At 47.0% G+C, this 22829-nt stretch overlaps 1 protein-coding gene and 1 long non-coding RNA gene across 7 annotated transcripts; one reads left to right on the top strand and one right to left on the bottom strand.

Moving 5' to 3' along the window:
• The first annotated feature begins 558 nt into the window (after positions 1 to 558).
• Positions 559 to 18611, top strand: LOC108386362 (uncharacterized). Of its 6 annotated transcripts, none has more exons than XR_012124946.1 (5): positions 559 to 746; positions 11406 to 11689; positions 13339 to 13460; positions 15834 to 16341; positions 16487 to 18611. It is a non-coding gene; the product is annotated as an uncharacterized lncRNA (long non-coding RNA). The 6 variants fall into 6 exon arrangements; XR_012124945.1 differs by lacking the exon at positions 559 to 746 and adding an exon at positions 9209 to 10046; XR_012124947.1 differs by lacking the exon at positions 559 to 746 and adding an exon at positions 9209 to 10046 and having other exon boundaries at positions 16455 to 18611.
• A 149-nt stretch (positions 18612 to 18760) lies between these two features.
• LOC108386361 (uncharacterized) lies at positions 18761 to 22219 on the bottom strand. The gene is made up of 2 exons (XM_037014588.2): positions 21798 to 22219; positions 18761 to 20421 (listed from the first exon to the last, which is right to left on the bottom strand). The coding sequence occupies exon 2, from the start codon at positions 20399 to 20401 to the stop codon at positions 19415 to 19417; it is 987 nt and encodes a 328-aa protein (XP_036870483.2). The 5' UTR covers positions 20402 to 20421; positions 21798 to 22219; the 3' UTR covers positions 18761 to 19414.
• Positions 22220 to 22829: the final 610 nt, after the last annotated feature.

Here is a 22829-nt window from a genome sequence, read left to right as displayed (position 1 = left end):
ATTCCAGCATCTGGAAAGAGGGCTGGCAGGTCACTTAACGCCGCTGCTTCTGCTTCTAAAGCATCTTCCCCCAGAATTAAGAAACCTGCAAGAAACGGTAGAGACTTCTTTCTCAGTTAGTGCTTTCTCACTGAAACCGCATGGCTATGACCCTCAAGACTGAATATGAAGGGCACTCTGTCCTCTCACCCCCCTTTCAGCCTCAGGGACTAAAACCTCTCTGTCACCACCATCAGCCACTTAGGAGCTGCCACATTCTGGGAATAACAACAATAAAATAACTACTGTCTTGTGAGCTCCACTGTGGTGAGCCAGGTCTTAACTATACGAAATAATTTCATCTTCGCAATCGCCGCTGACTGGTCTTTTCTATAATTTCCAGCTCAACGAAGAAATGAAATAGTTTAAGATTAATTTTCACATTAAGAAAAGGCAGAACCAAGATACGAATTGAGTCACTTGGGCTGGGAACATACTGCCTTTCTAACAAGTGCGGTTACGGGTGAATTAGGTAACTTGCCCCAGGTTGTACAGCTAGTAGAGTCTGTCTGGCTCCAACCCTGTCAGAACTGTTGTTGTTAGAGAAGACAAAGGCCATCACATTGGGTCATAAGTGGAAATGCACAGACAACCGAATTGCTTAGCCTGGAGAAGAGAAGATTTTGCTGGGAAAGAAAGCAAAAGATGGAAGCCTAAGGGCCTGCAAGAAGGTGCATAAAGAAAAAGTGCTTGACGAGGTGCCGGTGGTAAGTAAGCACAGGGGCAGTAAGTAGGAATTTCAGGAGGCAGGTTTCAGCTCGATATAAGGCAGGTATTTCTAGCAAACAGAGCTCCTAGTGGAGTGGTTTCCTTGAAAAGCAATTCCCTGCTTGTCCCTAGAGGTATTTTAGCAAAGGCTAGAAGACCTGAGTCAGGAATGCTCCAGGGGGCTCCTTCCCTGGGCCTGGGGGAGCCGACTGAAGTCTCTCCTTAGCTAACTTCTGTAATTATTTATGCCTTGATCTTGCCAACTAGGGCCACTCTCCCACCTGCTCACGGCTTCCTCAGGAAATTTCACAAACCCTTCCCCACCACCCAGAAAATGAGACAGGGAAGATTCACTCAGAAATTCAGAGGCATGTACATTTTTATTTTGCTATATTTTGATTTTTAGCTGGTGGGCTCAGGAATTCATCTGCGTGACATAGTTTCTTGGGAATAGTACAGAGAAGACATTTTTCTTATTTGTTGGTAAACGTTTGTAGGAGCCCTATGTAAGCTAAGTATGAACAGAAGCTTTGATCAGACCCGTTTCTCCTACTCTGTCAGACTTCCACGGGCTTCAGCTGCATGATGTCACTTCAGCGAAACTTAAAGAACAGCTTCATACTGTGTAATTAACATCTAGTTTTCCATCAGCGGGGAATATTAATTGTGAGCAACAGAAGCTCACTCTGGCAGACTAAGCAGAAAAAGGGTTTATTAAAAGGCTCTTGGGTGGATTATGGAACTTTCGGGAGGGCTGAAGAACCAGGGTTAAGGCTAAGTACGGAGGAACAAAGCCCAAAACCACACCACAGAACTGGCCTGGTGAGCAAGCTGCTGCTGCCATGGGCACGCGGCCAGGGCAACACCTGGCCCCCTGGCAACAGGGAACCACCACCCTTGCCAGCAAAACGTATTCTGCAGGTAAACCCTCTTCCCAAGGCTGCTCTCTGGAACAAGTTCTGATTGGCAGAGCCTAGGTCACAATGACCCACCCCCAGCCGCAGAGGAGAGGATGAGGCTTACTTTCCTGGATCTACTTTTGGGAGCAGGGATATAAAATAGCCCATACTTTGTACAGGTGTGCAAAGGATATTGAAAAGCAAGGGAAGAGATCACATATATTTGCCACAAGCCCAAATTAGAACTGGATTTACATCCAGGCAAGTTGAGATGCCATCTGCCAGCGTCAGCAGCACATTTGAAACGTCTGTCGTGGAGTTCAGTTTTGTTGGCTGGAAATTATCTGGATGCTCATTTAAAAACAGAAATAGAGCTCTAAATCTCAAGCAGGCTGCATCCAAGGAAAGTAGGCCTGACTCACTGGTTGTGCTCTCATGTTGACTGCTGTGAAGGTATTATGGGTACCAGACCCAGGGAATTATTAGGAGGATCAGAGCTAATACTGTTAGCTGAACAGTTCCACCTGGTATCACCACCTCTGTTTCTTCCATTTACCCTCCTCCATCTCACTCGTGCTACTTTCGTCCAGGTGCCTTCAGTTCTCACCTGGCCTAACTGTAGAGAGCCTCTATTGGTCTGGATGCCTTATAAGCCAGTCATCACACTGCAGCCAATACAAATGGGATGATGTTATTTGCTTGATATCTTTCAGTGACTTCCTGTTGCCCTTAGAAAAATACCTGGCCTCCTTAAGATTGGCCTGTAAGGCCCTGATTGTTTGGCTGCCCCCATAGGCAGTCCCCTGCCGCACTCTGGTCTCCAGGTGTGGCTTACTAGTTCAGGTCACACTGGCCTCTCTGCTCTTCATATACGCTAGGTTCCTTCCGTCCGGGCCTCCCCACATGCTGGTATCAGCCAGGAGCTAGCTTTCCATGGCTGACTTTGATGCACTGTAAAGGGTTCAAGCTAATTCTCGTTGATTCTTCCAGAAAAGGTCAGTTCCTCCGGGCGCATGCTCTTGCAAATCTGAGCCACTCCTTCATGACACACATAGCCATTGTAATTACATAATTCTTCTGGTAGCCACTTATTTAATGTCTGTTGTCTTTGCTGGATTTAAGTTTCTTGTATTACTCGCTGCTGTATGCTCAGCACCTAACAGCTCCCAGGAATATATGAGGCTCTCAATAAATAATTACAATCTGGACCATCTCTCTTCCCCTCTGGAAACCCAGTCTTGGCCACTCACGAGATGAGAGCGGATAGTGCCACAGATGGAATAGGGCACTATCAACCAGGTTGCTGGGGCCCGGGATTCACTGGGTGGCCCTACACACAATTTATACTTCTAGACCTTGGTTCAGCTATTGGAACATGAAACACACAAACTTCCTCTGTGCCCTATCAGTTTGTTACCCACATGTATGCTTGTCCATCCATCCTTGTCTGCTTCTCAGTCTTAATTATTACCCCATCCCCACACCTGGGCAGAGAGAATCACCCCTCTCCATCACTCTGTCCAAGCTGCTCTTGTCCTCAGGAGGTCCCAGTGGCATGAAGAGGACTGGTGCAACTAGTCTGAAACAAATATCAAGTCTTTCTCCTGCGATTCTGATTCATGTCATCTCCTGAAAACTAGCTCCTGATTTTCAAAGAAAACACCACATTGGCAGCTGTACAGGCACTCCTATCTTTCTCCCACCTGGAAGACTAGCCATGGAGGAGAAGAATATATCCATGCCTGTATGATATGATGAAGATTACTTATTAGTCGTCACGAAGAAAGCTAACTCAGATTTTATATAACCAGCTTTTGTAGTCACTCAAGTAAAAGCAAAAACATAAAGCAATAATGCATCATTTTATTGAGGCTAAGGGAATAAAATAACTCAGGTATGTAGATTTCTGGTAGAATAATTTTATCTCAACAAAGAACTTAGGCAATGAGAGAAGTGGATAGATACCATGATTCTATCATAAGAAATAGCCTCAGTAACATCTGACACAAGGAGGGTATAGAATCTTTCCAAAAACCCTTTCTCTTTAATTCTGTCCCAAATGCATCTTCTTTTCAGATTCCTATCACCAAGGTTAGTTTTCTTATTCTATAATTTCATATAAACAGAATCATGCAGGACATATTCTGCTGTGTTTGACTTCTTTTAGTGAACATGTTTTGATATTCATCATGTTACTTCTTTTGTCACTATTTTCTTTATGTTTTTTTTTTTTTTTTGCTAAGTAGTATTTCCCTGTGAGGATTATCTACAATTTGTTTATCCATTTATGTGTTGATGGACATTTGAGTTGTTTATTTGGGACTACTAGAACAAAGCTGCCACGAATATTTATGTACAAGTTTTTTGTGGACATATGTTTTTATTTCTCTTAAATAAATATGTAGAAATGGAGCTTCTTAATCACAGCATGGATGTATATTTAACCTTATAAGAAACTGCCAAATTGTTTTCTAAGTTGGTGGTGCCATTTTGCATTCTCACCAGCATTCTACGAAAGTTCCAAGTGTTCCACATCCTTTCCAACACTTTTTTTCATCATTTATTTTAATCTGAGCCATTTTCATGGCTCTGAAATGGTATCTCATGGGGCTTCTTAGCTTACTTTCCCTGATTAGTAATCTTGTTAAATATTTTTCATATGCTTTTTGGCCATTTGTATATTTTTATTTGACCATAATGTTGGATCTATTTCTGGATTCTTTAAGTCATTCCATTGACCTGTATGTCTATCCATATGCCAAAAACACATATTCTTGGTTAATGAACATTTATAGTAAGTCTTGAGATCAGATAGTGTGAGGTCCACAATTTTGTTCTTTTCCAAGATTGTGTGAATAAGTCTAGATTCTTTGCACTTCCATATAAATGTTAAATTTGACCTACTAGTTTCTCAAAAACAAACAAACAAACAAAAAACCCAGCTGGGATTTTTGTTGGGATTGTGAGGAATCACTAGATCAATTTCAGATGACTGATAACTTTTAAATAGTGTTATCCAATATGTGAACACTGTATATCTCTTCATTTATTTATATCTTCTTTAATTGTTATCTGGATTGTTTTGTTTTTTTAGTAAAGAAATCTTACATATTTATTTTAGTATACTATTAATACTCTGTGATTTTTATGTTGTGACTTTGTTTTATTTCACTTCATCACCTGTGTGATGATGATATACAGAAATGTAATTGACTTCTATATATTAACCTTGTATTCTTTGGTGTTGCTAAAGTCACTTAATTCCAATATTGTGCTGGCTGGAACCTCTAGTAAATGTTGAACAGAAGCAGTGAGTTGAGATATACTTGCTTTGTTCTTGATGTTAGGGGGGAAAATATTTCACAATCAATATAAAGTTAGCTGTAGGCTTTCATAGATGACCTTCATTGGATAGAGAAAATTCTGTTCTATTTCTGGCCTGCAGAGAGCTTTATCATGAATTATGTTGAATTTTGTCAAATGCTTTTCCTACGCCTATTGAAATAATATGATTTTTCTCCTTTATGTAGTGAATGTTGGTGACTTACATGGACTTATTTTTAAAAATCAAATGAATCTTCCATTCTTGTGATAAATCCTTTTTGTATACTGCAGTATTCAGCTTACTGATATTTTGTTAAGGATTTTTGCTTTTGTGTTCACGATGAATACTGGTCTTTAATTTCCCTTTATGTAATGTCCTTATCAAGTTTTGGTATCAGAGCTTTCCTACCCTCAAAAAGACTTGGTGGGCATTTATTCCCTCTTCCTCTGTTTACTGAAAAAGATTATGTAGGAGTAATATTTTTTCTTCCTTAAGTGTCTGATATAACTCACTAGTTCATCTATTTGGATCTGGAGTTTTCTTTATGGGGAGATTTGAAACTATGAGGGAAATTTCTCTAATAATTATACAGATTGTATCATTCAAAGTTCTATCAGACAAACAGAACCAGTAGGAGATACACATTAAGAGATTTATTGCAAGGACTTGGCTGTCATTATTATGGGGGCTGGCTGGGCAAGTCCAAAATCAGGAGGGTGGGCCATCAAGAAGGACAGGCTGAAACTGAATGCCTGAGAAGCTGCTGTATGCGTGTAGAGCTTCTTCAGTACAGCCTCAGTTCTGCTCTTAAAGCCTTTCAACTGACTGAATCAGACCAATTCAGATATCTAAGATATTCTGTCTTACTTAAAGTCAGTTGATTATGGACTTTAAGCACATCTGCCTTGACTGTAACAAATTAGTTCAAATAACTAGCCTAGCCAAGTAGACACATCAAATATAGGGCTATCCCAATTTTCTTTAGGTGTTAGTTTTTGTTAGTTGTATTTTCAAGGAATTTGTACTTTTCACCTAAACTGTAGAATGTATTGTTATAAAATTGTTTATAATATTGTCTTATCCTTTTTATGTATTAATATTATGTCAACCATTTGTAGAATATTTTCTGTCGACTTTTTAAAATAACAATATGATTTAGTAAACATGGTTTCATATAAAAAACTAAAGCTCAAGTGGAAATACTTCTTTAGAATTTCGTTAAAGAACATATGTCCTCTAGGCAATCAAAAGGTGAAATTATTTTCTGATACTTTTATTACACTGATCAATAACACATATAGCTTTCATAAGAATATTGCTTTTGAAAAAAATAACAAAAATAAAATAATCATACATTTAGTTTAATTCTTATATATGAATTTAAGCTTTAAAAAAATTTTATTGAAGTCTAGTTTACATACAATATTATATTAGCTTCAGTTGTAATCAGTATGTAATCACACATAGTGATTCTACAATAATATACATTATGAAATGCTCACCATGATAAGCATAGCTGTCATCTGTCATCATACAAGGTTATTACAATATTATTGACTATATTCCCTATGCTGTACTTTTCACTTTTAACAGACACAACATTGTCACCATGTGTATAAAGATGTTATTTTAAAGTAATGATAAAAACTTTAAATTAATAATTACAATTTTAAATAATAATAATCATAATTTTTAATAAATAATAATTTTGAAAGCCTAGAATTCATTGGATTCCTCTTTTTATCACCTCCCATGTACAATTCTTCCCAAAGTCTTGAAGTTCTGTATTAAGAATAGAATCACTTTTCATCTTTTCCTTACCTCCAGTGTTTTTACCCTAATTGGAGCCACTAGTATCCTTCATTGCAAAAGTCTCCTGCCTTGTTCCCTTCCTTCTATCTTCAGCCACAACAATCCCTTATCAGACCAACTGCAACAATCACATAGAGATACAAATAATATTATATGCTGTCTTTACTGAAATTATCAAACATCTTTCCATTGCAACTAAAATAAAATCCAAAGTCCTTACTGCCCTCCAAACATTCTGTGTAATGGCACTATTTTGCTGACCCTTTCATCTCTTTCTTCATGTTCACTACCTTGCAGGAATGTGGGTATTCTAATGATTTCTTTTTCTCAAAATAACCTTTTAATTGAACAAAATGTGGAGCAAATTTGGAAAACAACAGAAACGTTAAGCTCAATAAAGTTTCACTAGCTGAACAACAATGTGACTGATACGTCAAGAAAATAATAGTATGTGACCAGTATCCCGGTAGTCCTCCTGTATCCTCTCCCAGTCATCACCTGCCCCCAAATATCATCAGTACCCTGACATCCAACACCGTGGATATGCAATTCTTGTTTTTGAAATAAAGGGAATCATGCAGTAGGAATTCTTTGTTGCCTGGATTTTGCATTGAAATTGTGTTTATGAGATTCATTCATTTTGGAACTGTAGTTCATTCTCACTGCAGTAGCCTTTTTTTGTGAAAATCAACCACTATTTATGAATCCACTTTACTGACAGGCATTTTAGTATTGCCCAATTTTAAATTATTTTCAGTGGTGCCACTGCAAACATTCATGTTCATATATCTTTGCATACTTCTGTTACATGCATACTTAGGATTCTGATGGCTGTCAAGGGATGGGAAGATGGTCAGCTCTAGTGAATATGGCTAATTTTTCAAAAATACTTATCTGACTATTATTCCCATCAGAAGTATATGAAAATTTCAATTGTTCTGCCCTCTAGCCAATCTTGGTGGTATCTGCCTTTCTCACATTAGCCACTTCAGCAGGTATGTGGAGGTAAAACATTGTGATTTCGATTTTCTTTTCTCTTACAACTGAGGCAGTTGAGCACTTCATCAGTTTATTGGAAATTTGGAAATACCCCTCCATGAATTGTCTGTTCAAGCCATTTGAACACTTTTCGATTTGTTCATTGCTTGTTTTCTTGTTGATCAGCAGAGGTGTGTGTGTGTGCGTGCCTGTGTGTGTGCGTGTGTGTGTGTGTCTGTCTGTGTCTGTATATTCTGGACGCAAGTTCTTTCTGAAATATATGTATCACAACTAGCTTCTCCATCTCTGTGGCTTGCCTTTCTGCAATTGTAGCAGTGTTTTGATAACCAGAAATTCCTAACTTTGATGAAATCTAGTTTAGTATTTTGCCCCCTTATAATTATGCTTTTTATTCCCTGTTTACGGAACTTTTCCTATCAACAAGATCATGAAGATATTCTCCGCTATTTTTTTTTAGTTCTATTGTTTTGTCATCAGATCTATAATCCACCTGGAACTAATTTTGTATATGTTATAAGGTAGGGGTCATATCTTTTTAGCCCCATAGCCAAATCCAGTTGATCTGAGCAGCATTTATTGAAAAGAACAGCCTTTCCCCACTGCACTGCAGAGTCACCTTTGCCATGAATCAAGTTAACTATGTACATGTGAGTCTCTTGTTAGAGTCTCCATTCTGTTCTACTGGCCTATACATCTACCCTAAGAGTAATCCACACTGTCTTAACTACTGCAGCATTGACATCTGGTAAAGTTCTCTAACTTAGCTATATTTTGATATAGTAGTTCCTAACTATTCTTAGTCACTTGTCTTCCCATGCAAAATTTAGAATTGTCAAGGGCTACTCACAAAAATGTGATGAAATTCATGTATATATTCAAATTTTTCAATTAGAATTTTAAGTAATCTTGTCAAATTCTACAAAAATAATTGTACTGAGATTCATATGCATTGAATGTATAGGTCAATTGGGGTAAAGATAAATGGAAAAACATCTGTGTTTATGGATTAGAAAACGTAGTATTGTTAAAATGTCCATACCTCCATTAAATTTTCCATTAATGAGCGGTCTTTGCTAAAATGTGTGATGCAGAATATGCTAACTTACTTGGGGATTCAGAATCTGTTTGGGGCACCTTTTGTTCTGCCCACACTATTTACTTTTTACTTTCTCAGTAACATAAGATATCCAGAGCTGTCAGGTGGGAAGATGTGGTGCCCAGGACTCTGAGATTATTGGGCTGATCAGGAAAGGAGTCCCAAGATAAAAGCCTCACAGGACCAATCAGGGGGGTCAGTGACAAAGGAGGAACTCCCATTTATTCTTTGGCAATATGATAAGATCCTGGGTGTCAATCGGTCCTGGAGAGAGGAGAAGAGAGGGTAACATCCCTTCATGGATGAGAGTTGGGACAGGATGAGTGACGCTGGTGGAGGAGGGTGAAATCAAGCTCCAGAGCTCAGGACAATTCTAGAAGGAGAAAATCCCCTGGACAGGAGACTCCTCTTCCATGTAACCTTCCAGTTGGCAAATGCACAGCACGCTCAACTATCTGCCATGGTGCACTCTCCCTTCTCTCTGCACGTCCATACCTGTCTCCTACCAGACTATGAGATTTTCTCGGGCTGCACTGCACAGCCCAAATTTCCTTAGTCATTATGGTGTCCTCCCCCACACCCAGACCTGGCTCCTGGTGGGAGGCTCCATGGTCTTTGGGCGAATGATGGTGACATCATTTTACCCCAAACCTCAATGCTGCAGATAGGTGTATGGTGTAGATGGTACCTTCATTTACTCTGCAGAAAATATGGGGAGGAGACACTAGGCTGGAATATGAAGTGCATAAGATCCAGCTCTGGGATCTCTAGAAAAGACTATCTCTGGGCATTCCAGCCCAGAGAGGTCTCCCCTCTGGTCTCATATACCCAAACGTCACTGAGGACCAGGAGCATTTGAAGAAAATGCATCTCTCCCTGTGATCCTCCACCCGCCCCATCACACACACACACTAGATCCCGCCAGAGGAAGTATCAATGTTGTCATTCCCTGAAAAGCTGCCAAACTAGAGTTTTGCATGCAAAGAGGGAATCTGGCGGGTGTGTTCAAGAACTGACTAAGACATGGGGACACCAGAAAATGGTGGGGAAACCCCATCTGGTTCCTTCCTGCCCAGGCTGAGCCCAGGATTAAAGGACCCTGCTGTGGGCTTCATGCACTTGAGTTCCCGAGGCCTGGAACAGCCTGGAGAGGCGGGTGAGCAGGAAGGTGAGCAGCAGCTTTCAAAAGGGCCATCAGTAGGTTCCCGTAGGAGGGAATGAGACATTGTGTAGTTATGGGTTAGGGTGGGGTACAGAAAAGAGAAGAACAATGGCCAGAGATAGCAATAGGAAGGGAGAAGCAAAAAAGGCCAGAAAATAAAGACTAGGTGACAGAGACAGCGAGCTGGGAGAACTGAGGTGCATGTGACGCACAAAGTCAGGGGTTTGTCTGATCAGTGTCGGGAAACTGAGGTCTACAGGCAAACCCAGCCCACCATGTGTTCTTGTAAATAATGTTTTATTGGCACACAGTCACACCCATCTGTCCTGTGCCTGCTTTACTGGCGATGGCACAGGGGAATAGCTCTGACAGACTGGCCTGAAAAGCCTAAAATATTTACTGTCTGGCCCCTTACAGAACATGTTTGCTGACCTCTGTTCTAAAGTGGGAGGTAATTTGAGATTAATGTGATAGATTAGAGATGAAGGTGTAGATGAAAAGGGTGCAGGTCAGCCAAATGGATGTCAGGAAAGCTTAGCTTGCATAATCCCCAGTCTGTGTCTTTGCTCCACCTTGAATATTTCTCTTATTTTGTGGTCAAGCTTCTGACCCCAGCTCAGAGCATGAGCCATCTAGTGAGGACCTGGGCTGGATGCCTGGCCGGGGTTTCCTGCTGACTCTGGCTCTGCTCTCGATTCCAGCTCTTTAAGATAGTCATTGGGAAGGCCATTAATTATCCTTGAAGAAGCAATGATCTAGTTTAAAGTGGTCAGGAATGATATGGAAAGACTAGAGAAGTGGTCCCAGGGGGCACGGTAAGGGGAAGAAATGCCCCAGCCAGAACAGGGGCATAGTCCCAGAGAAAGGAAACATTTCCTGGTATCTGGAAGAAATAACAGTCCAATCTCTCCAACTCAGACCCTCTGCACCAACAGGTCTTACAAAATGTAGCAGGTGCTCTGTTGTCCCCCAACTTTTCTTCAAGCTGACTGTCCTAAGGACATTGTACCTTGCATTTGGGGGTACACTTTCCTGGTACTTTCCAAGCTCTTTCTTGCCCCTTGACTCCCCGCAGAGTGAGCACCCACCCTTTAAAGGACACGGTGCAGTCCCAGTACCACCTCTCCCGGTGGGGCAGTCAGAACAGCATCTGCGGGGCAGCCCCTAGAAATTTCTCTGCGTCGGCTGCTGTGGTCCATGGGGGCTCCTGTGGAATGGGTGGCCTTGGTGGGGAGGGAAAGAGAGCTGTTAGAGCCTTGATATGAAAGAAAAGGGTGGCAGGAGGGTGCTTCTCCCTTGTGCTAATTTGGAAACAATCTCCACTGATGTTGCTTGGCTCTAAAGGGCTTTCCTTCTTCCTTCCAGTTTATCTTCAAATCTGAGGATAATGTCTTACCAGCAGCAGCAACAATGCAAAGTCCCCTGCCAGCAGCCTCCCCAGGTCCCTGAGCTGTGCCTCCCACCCCCAACCCAGCAGAAGTGTCCCCCAGTTAAGTGCCCCTGCTGCCAGCAGAACTATCTGCGGAAGCAGAAGTAACACCTCTGAAGCCACCTTTCTGGCCTGATCATGAGGTTGCTGCGTCGCCTGGCCCACCCACAAGCCCTCACTCCGCACACGCCCAGAAGATGCTGCCTTCAGACTCCAGAAGGTATCGGCATCGTCTATTGGGTTTTCCTCTCCAAATCAGCGACTCTTCCCAGCCCCTCTCCCAGGAGACTGTCTGGTGTAGACAGCAGTGCCACCGACTCTTACCTTCCCCGAGGCCGACTGGTCCTCCCCCTTCTGCTCCACTGCTGTGTCCAGACCGGGCCGACTTGCCAGCCGCTGTCCCCTTACCACACTGCCCCCTGCTGGTTGTATGCGATCACTACAAGGACCCAGATTTCCAGGCTCAGCAATCTGCCTCCCTGGGGTTCAACAACTTTAGGAAGGTTTCTAGTAGCTAATATGGTTGAAAAATCAAAAGAAGAAAAACTGTTTTAACCCATCCAAATTTTCCAGAGTTCTTCAGAGCACAACTCCACTCTCCTGAGGGAGGTAACGAGGTCTTTTGTTCGGATTTACTCCCTAATTGTCTCCACACCCCTCACAAAGCTCCTCTCCTTCTGGACTTGAGCCTATTTAGGGTATTCCAACCTCTGCGGTCTTCCTTCCTCCCTGCTCCGCAATAAAACTTCTTTATCCAGATAGGCCATGTCTCTACTGTCTTGCTGGGGCTGGAAGAAAGTCACAGGAACACATGAGGTCCTGAGAAAGGAAGCAGAAACTGAGGGGGAATGGCTGGGAAGGCCCTGGAGGCATCCAGGCTCATGGGGCAGGGAGATGGCACCCTGAACAAGCCGGAAGGTCTCTTTTTTTTCCTCTCTGCTCTCCCATGCTCAGTGTCCCAAAGGGCCAGCTGTCTCCCAAGCCTACCTCTATGTCCATGTTCATTCTCGAGGACTCACCAATCATTGATTAGCACCAATAAAGTGTCTGGAACTGATAAACCCTGGAGAAAGAGAATCAGGGGCTGAGGCCCTTGGGAGCGGCCTCCTCAGAAGTCTGTTGAGGTGGTGGGGACAGATATGGCCAGCAGGGACCATTAGATGGCATCTGACCAGGACATACATCACGGAGCAGAGGGCATGTGGGGCTGATCTGTGTAACTGGATGGTGAAGACAGCAGAGCAGAGGGTGACTCCTTAATGTCTTACCTGGGCACCTTCCCTGGGCTCCTGTGGGTCACAGGAAGACCTTCCATAGGAGCTAATCATGTCAGTGATTATGGAAGTCTGATTCTGATCACGTCCATGTTCCCCCAGTTCTCCTTCTCCTACCAGCCACACAGTAGGATCTCTCATCTCCACGGGGGTAAAGCCAGGTCACAGTCAATTAAAAAATATACCAAAAGGGCAAGAAATTTCAAGCACAACCAAGAGTGGGTGTAGAAGAGAGAGAAAAGAATGAATTTTTACCTACCATAGGACTGGAAAGGGTTGTGTGTGGGGGTGGGGGGGTGTCTCTTCCCAAACTCCACCCAATTTCCCTTCTCCCAGTTGACTGTAGGTTTCTGGAATGTCCCCATTGGTTGATTTCAGCTCCTGAAACAGAGAGAAACCAGAGACGGCTTCCAGTGCTTATTCTAAATCTTGTTATTAATCTCTTTACCTGGTCTTAACTCCCTGGTTAGGTTGTCTCTGCTTTGTAGCTGTGTAGTATGCATGTTCTGCACAATTTCCAAAGCCTGGAGTCTTTTTCAAGATGAGCAGGCAGAATTTCTTAAATAACTTTAAGCTGAAACTACTTCTTGAATAGGTAAGGACCTCCATTCATTCCCTGTCCTGCCTTGCCCAACCTGCTGCGAAGGAAGGAAATCGGCTCAGTGTCACAGGGACGTCAGATGCAGTGAGACGAGAAACCAAAGTCAAGAACGCAGAGTAAGTTTTAGTGCACTCTGCACAGAGTATCAGAGCGGGCCTGCCTAAGGTGAGAGAGGCCCGGATGCTCATTCTGAGGCTTCTTTTATGCAGTTTTGGCAGGGCAGAGAGGTCCTTGATTGACAGCTCTTAGCTCTCTAGGCTTATTCTGATTGGTGAAATGGGGACTGGGCCTGTGCTTCTCTGATGTTTATCTGGGGAGACCCTGGACATTTCCTGAGTCACCCTTGGACCCTGTGGCTTCATCTGATTAAGTCTCTGAGTCATTTCTGGCTCTCTGGCTCTATCTGACCCACTCCCTGAGTCATTTTGGCGAGGCCCTCTCTCCTTTTCATCCCGCTCATTTCGGTTTTTCTGCCTAACAAAACCACTAAAGTGTTTTACCAGCTGGGAACCGGTCACATCAAAAGATCAGAGACTCTTGGGCTACGCCTGCCTAAGGGGCACAAGGCAAGTCTCTCACTGAGGCACAGACTAGGATGAGGCTTCATTTCTTATTCTGAGAGATCGGTCAGAAGAAACCTTCTGCTAACCTACCAGTCCAGGAAGCCTTCCCAGTGAGGAGAAGAAAAGGTGCAGTATCCACCCATGAAAACAGCTGGGGAACAGAGGACTGGACAAGCCACGGGAGGGTCAATGCACAGGAAATTTCTAGAAAGAGACAGAATCTCCTCTACATCATCCCTGGAGGAGACACCCACCCCTACACCCAACCTGGCTTCCTCAGCGTGTTGATGAGACTTTTGTCATATGTCCCCATTCTTGAACTCTGTACCTAAACATCTATAACCACCCTCCACCCTGGACTGCGAGCTCCTCCGGGGCTGTCTGCTTCTTCACACTTTACATCGCCCCCAAAACATACATACACACACACACACACTCAGGGGCTGGCCTCTCGTGGAGGCTCAAGGACTGTTTAGCTAAGTTCTCTGACACTCATTTGATCCTAAAGGTCAGAACTGGAAGTGACATGTGTTGATGTTGATGGTAATTTTATTTCAAGTACTGAAGAAGACAGTGTGACTGTGTGGGGGGTAAGAAAGGTGCTGACTTCCCAACCTGGAATCCTGGTAGAAGGCCTGTTTCCTGGGGATGAGGGGCTCAGCGAGTCCTTCCTGCTTGTCTCCTCGCAGACACCAGGACACCCCAAGGCCCAGCACAGCTGAGCAAAGTGGGCTGCCTCTACCCCCTTCTCCACTCCCTCATCTGCATCCACAGGCTGCCGAGCAGAGGTCCACCCAGAGCTCAGAGCAGCAGCATCTCCGCAGGCCTGTGAGCACCGCACGGTCACCAGAGCCCCTTGATGCACAGCCTCGACCCCGGGCTCCAGTGGGTGCACCACACTTGTAGATGAGGGGACCAGAGACCCAGATCAGAGTGGTTCTGATGGGCCTGGGCTAGAACTCCACTTTCTTGGCTCCCCACACTGTGCTCCTCCTTGGCAGTCACCTTGAGCTTGTGCTCAGACTGGGGTAACAAGAGCCTTTGGTTTTTACGGGATGTTATTTCTGATGCTTGATTTTGACTTTTTAATTGGCCAATTCAAACTGACACGTATTAAGTTTCCTGAAGACACAGAGATCAGATTTTAAAGTAATGGGGGAAAGCATAGATGGGGAAGAGAAATAGCCAGTTTGTCTAAGGCAAAAGACAACAGAGCCTCTTAACTGGCACAGATCAGATGACAGGGAAATTTGCAGGACACCCTAAAAGTCAGCCAGTCCTGCCTCCCACCAAATCAAATATTCTCTGTCAATAGGCCTTTAAAAGGTTGGTTGGGACTTAATTAAATATTTACTGGGCTAGAATGCCTATAAACATGGGAAAAGCTGCTAAAAAGGGGTAAGAATTTTTAGGGGCTTCAACTTCATCTCTTACCACTCCCCACCACTCACTCTGTTCCCACATTCTGGAGTACTTGGGGGCATTCTCCTTGAGGGGTAACCACGAATTATGCGCAGTCTTATGCCATTCCAAACCTTGGCTTCCTGAGACTAAAGCTCCGCCGCTCAATTTTCCCATTTCCTAACAAGTACTGCAGGTAGATGCCACCTGCCGGTGAAACAGGTACTGGGTCATTGCCATGTGAGCACGATCCTCGTGGAGGGCAGGACCCAGGACAGCTTCCCCTCTGGGGCTGGGAAGACGTGGACAGACAAGGGCCATCCTCGGGCAGCCCCAGAGACCTCCCCTCAGCTAGAGGGGGCTAGGGGTCACGGCAGTGGATGAAAAGGGTAGGAAAATCTTACTCCCTAGAATAAGAAAGTGGCTGGTAAACGGGGCTCGGCTCTTCTCCAGCGTGAAAGCTCAGGATTACGGGCCTCCACTGTTGTCGCTGCAGATGACAAGCTTATCTCCTGTTTCTGGCAGGCCTTCACCAATCCGGGAAAGATGTCCTGCGGCAGCCCCCCTCCGTCCCTCCGCCTCCCCGTGTCAGCAGGAACGCCACCAAAGGGGCGGAGCTCTCCTGAAGCCCCCGCCCTCAAACAGCTGAGCATTAAGTTGCCCCCTGCCCCTCTGCATTCCCTTCCTTTCAACGCCCGCAGCCGGGGAGCTATTATCTCTTCCATGTGAAAGGTATCCCTACGGACCACCGAGCTGACTGCAGGTCATCAGCAGTCTCCTTCCGGCAACTCCTCCAGGAAACAGCGAGGACGGGATGAGGGGCCATGTCTCAGGCACCCTTCCTGGACACCAGACCTGTTCTTCCTTCCCTGTTCTGACCCTGCTGCAGTGAGAAGTCCCGACTGTTAGAGGCCGCCTCCACAGCCACTACTGCCCCCTGCTGGCCAAGCCGTGATGTTCAAAGGATGCAACAGGCCTGCCTTTGCTCTTTGTACCCCTGGGTTCCACTCTTTGGAAGAAATTGAGTAACAAGGTAAAAGTATCCTAAACAATTTGAAATTCTTAAGAGGTTCCTTACTTTCCAATCCCTCACCCTCGACCAAGACAATTTCATATTTCCTATTAATCACTTCCTCTCCTCTGAAGAAGCTGACATATTGGACTGCTTCTGCCCCCAGCCTGCTCTGGACTCCCTCGGAGGAATGTTCCTTTATGCTCCTTCCAAGAAAAGCAACGTCTCAGAGGGGTTCCTGACTCTGCTGTCTTGCTGGGCCTGGGAAGGGGAGACTGTTTCCTACCAGGAAAGAATGACCAGGGCAGGCAAGTAGATCCTTAAGGGAAGCCCTTAAAGACTTGGGGACAGTGAAGAGGGAGGCAGGGGAGCAGTTAAATCAGGAATACCCACTGGCCTACAGAAGGCCCAGGTGTTTTCCTCCCAAGTCCCCGTCCCTGAGGAAGGACTTGCGGGCACGGCTGGTGGGAAGGGCTTGCAATGGAGCCTCCAGCACAAGGCTGTCAGGTGCTGGGCAGGAAGAATGCTCTGTGGACTCAGCAGGTGGGAGTTTCAGCCCAGGGTCAGACCCTGAAGTGTGCACCGACCCTGCCTGGGGCCTTCCCTGCAGGAGACTGTCCACTGAGCAATCCACTCAGCAGGCCTCTGGGGTGTCCACGCCTAAGATATGGAAGCCAGGAAGTCCAATGCTGCAGTGAAGAGTTCAGAAAACTTCCACGCATTCATGGGATTCCTCTGGTTTCAAAAATTAACACCCATATCTTTTGAGCCATTTGTGATTTTCATTTCTCAAATTCACTGTTAAATTTTACCTTATCCAACCAAATGACAGCGACTGAATGAGCATCCACTACACTCACTGGGAGCTGGGAGCTGGGGATTCTGCGATAAAGAGCCCAGGGCCACTCCAAGAAGTTGCTCGTCTTCCAGGTGCAGGGGCCGTGATGGGACACTCAGCACAGAAATGGAGGTGCCAAGCATGCATGGAATGGTCTAGGGGCAGGGGGTGCAGACCTGGTGGAGGACCCAGGACTAGTGAGATGCTAAGGGGAGTCTGCACACTGAACTGAAGGCTAATGGTCAGAGAAGGAAGGGAAGGGCATTCCATGCTGCGGCAACAACCCCTGAAAACTAACTTATCTCCTACATTCCATCAGAAATTTATCCTATGACTTTGCCCAGTAAGCATCTACTGATGTCAAGTTTTGGCTTGACTCTGCTCTTAGAACTGGGTACTTAGCAACACTGTGAAGCCAGGGGTGAGATGGGAAGACAAAGAGGAAGTGGATAGTTTTAACTCTCAATACAGCAGCCAATCTCTTATCAATGCCAATATCAGGGTTAAGTGATAAATGGAATTTTGACCTCGCTTACCCAGGAGTCAGGCCAGTGGCACCAAGCCAGTCCTGGGGTTATTCCTCCAGTTCCTGAATGACTAGTTGGAACCAAGAACCCCAACAACTGGCAGAATCAGCAAATTATTTCTCTCAGCATGGACCAGCGGCTCAGTAAATGGTTACTGATTACCCAACAATTTTAGAGAAGAGTAGAAATAGATCCATATTGTTAAAAAATGATTAAAGAAGACAATGTAGGTGACACAAACTTTACTCAGTAATTTATGAAGCAGGCAGTCTCCATTCCCACTAGTCCAGAGAACTGAAAAATGAGGCAGAAGGCAGGAAGCTTTTATAGGATAAAGAATAAGAAACAAGGAAGAGAAAAATAGAAAAAGAATAAGAAACAGGGAAGTACAGGGCCCAGAGTTGGTTTGTAGTTTGGGGATTGGCTGGTGGATATGCCGCGTTTCTGGCCAAGCAGAGCATTTACAGGACTTGAAAGCTCTGTTTGGGTTTGCTAATGTGGTCCCCCTATGTGGGCAGGAGGGGCTCCATCCCGGGCCTAGACATTTATTTCAACAACCTTCTCATCCACAAGCCCATCTACCGAGTAAGAGGACACAGGCCTTATATTTATAATTGAAAAATCCCAGAACTCCTCTCTCAGAGCCTTGGGCTCCCGGCACCATGGAGTGTTTCCTGGCACAGAATCCACAGAGCAGGACCCACAGTGCCTCGCTGGGCAGACTTACAGTTGGGAGCCCAGCCCCAAAGTCCCACCTCCCTTGAGCCCTGCAAACGCGGACACCTCCAACACCGGCACTCCCCATCGTCCCTGCCCGCTACACCTGCCCCGAGGCAAGGAGGGAAGTGGGGACTCGGGTCAGGCTGTGGGCAGCGCGGGCAGTTTGAGAGCACGTGGGAAATGCTGGATGCCCCAGTTCCAGGAATCCCGGCACCTCCTTCCCGTGGTCCCCGACCGCCCCCTGGTGGCCTGTCCAAGCACCTGCACAAGCCCAGGCCCAGGCCGCACGCACCCTTCCCACCTGCTGCATTGGCCCCTTCCCTTCCCAGCACGAGCCAGTGAGAGGAGTCAGACCCACGTAGGAACACCTGAATTTACTAAAGGAAAGGGGAAGGGGGAGGTCGTGACATCACAGAGCTGGGGGTGTCCACATGGTGTCAGCTGTCTCGAGATGAAGGGGTGACCAGGGAGGTGATGGGGAACAGAAGGCCCCGTTGTCATAACTGAAGAGTATGGGAGAGTGTCGGGGTTGGGGGCAAACTTGGAGGAACGTCCCAATAATTTAGGTCAGTTATTTGAAAGCATTTTGGCTTCTCAAACTTCAAAAAATTCAAAAAATTGCAGGAGGCAGAGCCGAGGAGGAAGCTTCCACCATTCGATAATCTTCTCAGGCTTACGAGGGAGCAGACAGGCAGGGCGGCAGCGACGTCTGGACGGACGGCCACCCTGAACACCGCGGATGTGCCCATGTGGTGCCGGGAAGGCCTGCATCACAGGGTGCGGCAGTCTCTTCTGTCTGCTTTCTAGTTATGGAAGCTGACGGGAGCCAGTCGAATCATTGTCTGGAAAACCTGTGAATGGAGCTGCCATTCTCTTCAGAGTCAGCTGAGAGGTAGAGTCCCCTGGGGATCTGTGGTGTTCCCTGAAGTTGCTGGAAGGAAGGAGTCGGGGGACTGGAGACGATGCAGCAGCTCATGCCCAAGGTGAGGGCATGGTGGCTTCAGAGCTGTCACTTCTGCTTTGGCAGGTGCTTCTTCTGGCATGGGGGATGCTGCACAGGGGAGCATTTCTGCTCGCTGGGAGGTAGGAGGACAGGCCCAGGCTCCAGGGGTGGATAGGGCTCCGGAACCCCAGGTGGAAGGACAGGCCCAGGCCCCTCGGGTGGATAGGGCTCCTGGACCCCGGGTGGGAGGACAGGCCCAGGCCCCCTGGGTGGATAGGGCTCTTGGACCCCGGGTGGGAGGGCAGGCCCAGGCCCCTCAGGCGGATAGGGCTCCTGGACCCCAGGTGGGAGGGCAGGCCCGGGCCCCTCGGGCGGATAGGGCCCTGGGACCTGGGGTGGGAGGGCAGGCCCGGGCCCCTCGGGTGGATAGGGCTCCTGGACCCCGGGTGGGAGGACAGGCCCAGGCCCCTTGGGTGGATAGGGCCCTGGGACGGTGGGTGGGAGGGCAGGCCCAGGCCCCTCGGGCGGGTAGGGCTCCTGGACCCCGGGTGGGAGGGCAGGCCCAGGCCCCTTGGGCAGATAGGGCCCTGGGACCTGGGGTGGGAGGGCAGGCCCAGGCCCCTCAGGTGGATAGGGCTCTGGGACCTGGGGTGGGAGGGCAGGCCCAGGCCCCTCAGGTGGATAGGGCTCTGGGACCTGGGGTGGGAGGGCAGGCCCAGGCCCCTCGGGTGGATAGGGCTCTGGGACCCGGGGTGGGAGGACAGGCCCAGGCTCCAGAGGTGGATAGGGCCCTGGGACAGCGGGTGGGAGGGCAGGCCCTGGCCCCTTGGGTAGATAGGGCCCTGAGACGGTGGGTGGGAGGGCAGGCCCAGGCTCCAGGGGCGGATAGGGCTCTGGGACCCCGGGTGGGAGGGCAGGCCCAGGCCCCTCGGGTGGATAGGGCTCTGGGACAGGAGATGGGCAGGGCTCCGGCACCTTGGTGGGGTGGGGCTTGGGGACTTGGGGAGGGGGCTGGAAGGGGACTTTGCATTGCTGCAGCTGCTGGTAGGACATCCTTCCTGGATTGATGAAGCCTGCAGGTAAAAAGAGATGAGCATTTTAGGCAGGAGGGGAGAGTGTGCGGCGTTCTTCCATGGATACCCTGTCTCTTCCTACTCCTCTCTAATTCTCAGAGCCTCCAGCCTTCCTGTCTTGCTCTCTGCCTTGATGGTGAGTCAAGAGGAGCATCTGATAACAGAATATTCACCCTGCAGCTGCCCAAGGTAAATTCTGACCTAGAGAACTGGGGCCCATTCCAGGCTCTGTCCCTAAGAAGGACATGCTCCTGGTGGATCAAGTCAGGGGAAAGGCAGTAGGAATGGCCTAGAGTCAAAATACTGTGCCGTAAAGAAAAGGAGAAGCTGGGGGTGATCATCCTGGGGAAGAAAATGTTTGAGAGGCAATAATGCAGCCTGCATTCACCCAAGGGCAGCCCTTCATGGGGAACAAGACCATCTGTGGGCCTGCAGAGGGGATAAGCAGCATGGAGGGGTGAGAGGGTAGGAAACTGGTCCCTCCCACTTTGGACTGGCCCAAGGCTGAAGCATCTGCTCAGGGGTTGCACGGCAGACTGTGTGGATGCAGATTTTAATGCAGTGGGACTTCCAGTGTGCCCTGCACATCATCCTGTCTTTGGGTCTGTCTGTCTGTGATTGACAGAGACAATTCTCTCTTTCTCTGCTCTCTCTCTTCTCCCTTCTGTACACTCCAGAGGGAATCCTGGCAACTCTCTGCAGGCAGTATATATGTTCCCACACTCAAGGGCCAAATAAAAAATCAGAAAGAAAGAACAAAGACAATAATCCATAGGAAATCAGAGCCACCAGGTTGCTCAAGTACCAAGAACACAGCTCAGCGCTTCAGCTTAATCCCATGATAGATGGCCTGTCATGCTCGGAGCAGCAGGCAAGAAGCTCTAGCTAAGGAAACAAGCACAGTGGTAAAGAGAGAAGAGGAATGGAAATGGAGCTAGAGAAGAGAAGGGCTGGGGCCAGTTTTACTACAAACCATATTGTGGCCCGGGACATAGTTTTACTCATCTAAAATTTTCATCACATTGAAAACCGGGATCTCACATTCCATTCCTCTCCGTGGCTGACGGGTCCCACCTCCCATGTCTCTTTCTGCCGTTACTACTCTCCTGTTGCTTCTCTGAATTTTCTCCCCACCCCACCCCCTGTATCCTCCACTCTTCTAGAAATTCTCCTCATATCCTGTACTCCTTAACTTACACAGTATTGCATGTCAGTCTTATCTCAATAAAACTGGATAGATTTGCTCCTTGCAGCAAAACCTAATTAGTTAATTAATATTCCTTTAACAATGTAAAAAATTAAAAAATAATTCTCTAGATTACCAAAAAAGAGAATGCCCGTGCACAGCTGCAAGGGAGCAGAGCAGCCTCACTCACCTGCGTCCTGCTGCTCCTGAGATCAGGGATCCGAGTGGCGTGAAGACGGCCACACCAGGGCCCTTTTATCCTGGGTGCAGCCGGACAAGGAGGAAGCTGGATTTCCCAACAAGTTTCATGTGCTCGGGTATCACTCGGCTTGCTGAAAACAGCTATCAATCTCCCACATTACACCAAAAACTCCAGTTTGGCGGCTGCCTGATGATTAAGCACATGTTTAAGCACTCTGCAAGGATTTCTTCCAGGGAGGGGGAACATTACTCAGCTGATCAGCCATCCCTGGGGTTGGCAGTGGTTTTAGACAAGGTCTAAAACCCTGCAATCCTGACTCCCCAGGAACAGGCCTTCTTCAAAGGCTTTAGGGCTGGACTTCAGCACTGTTTTTAACACGAGCCGTCTCTCTCTCTCTCCCTTCCTTCCTGATACACGCACGCATGCACCCACACACACATTTGGGGAAACGAGATCGCCAGCATCAGCACACACCATCTCAAGCTGTGACATTTGGGGTCAACTGATACCAGGTCAGCTAGTCATCAAGTCATCACTGAGCACCTCCCAGGCCTCAGGCCCCCAGCCAATGGGCAGGACACAGTGATAGATAACTGAGACCCGGGCTGGACCTCGGTGTGGCTCAGACTACTGCAGGAGTCAGATAGTAGTCATCCAGTCACAGGCAGGTGACAGGACAGGAGTTTGGTCAGTGTGCCGTGGGGCTGCGGGAGCCACGGCAGGGGCCAGGACACAGGTCACAGGGTCACTTCTGAAGTATGTCTATCCAGTGGTGGTGAGGTGGATTTTCTCCCACTCCAGCGCTGCCCTGGGCCAGGGACAGCCTCCCCTTCCCACAAGGTCCTCCAAGAATTCCAGTGCCCTCTCTCCTACTCTCCTTCAGAAGGGGCTCCCGGTTGATCAGAGGCAGGGATAACTTCTCCTGCTTGTTCTAAGTAAAGATCCACACCACTCCCCACTGAGCCCTCACAGAGGCACCCGCTGGGTCTGTCACTGCTGATCTTCAGCGGCCCCTCTCCT

This window comes from Manis javanica, chromosome 14 (assembly GCF_040802235.1).
Source record: "Manis javanica isolate MJ-LG chromosome 14, MJ_LKY, whole genome shotgun sequence".
NCBI lineage: Eukaryota > Metazoa > Chordata > Mammalia > Pholidota > Manidae > Manis > Manis javanica.
This window is presented reverse-complemented; position numbering and strand designations above follow the sequence as displayed.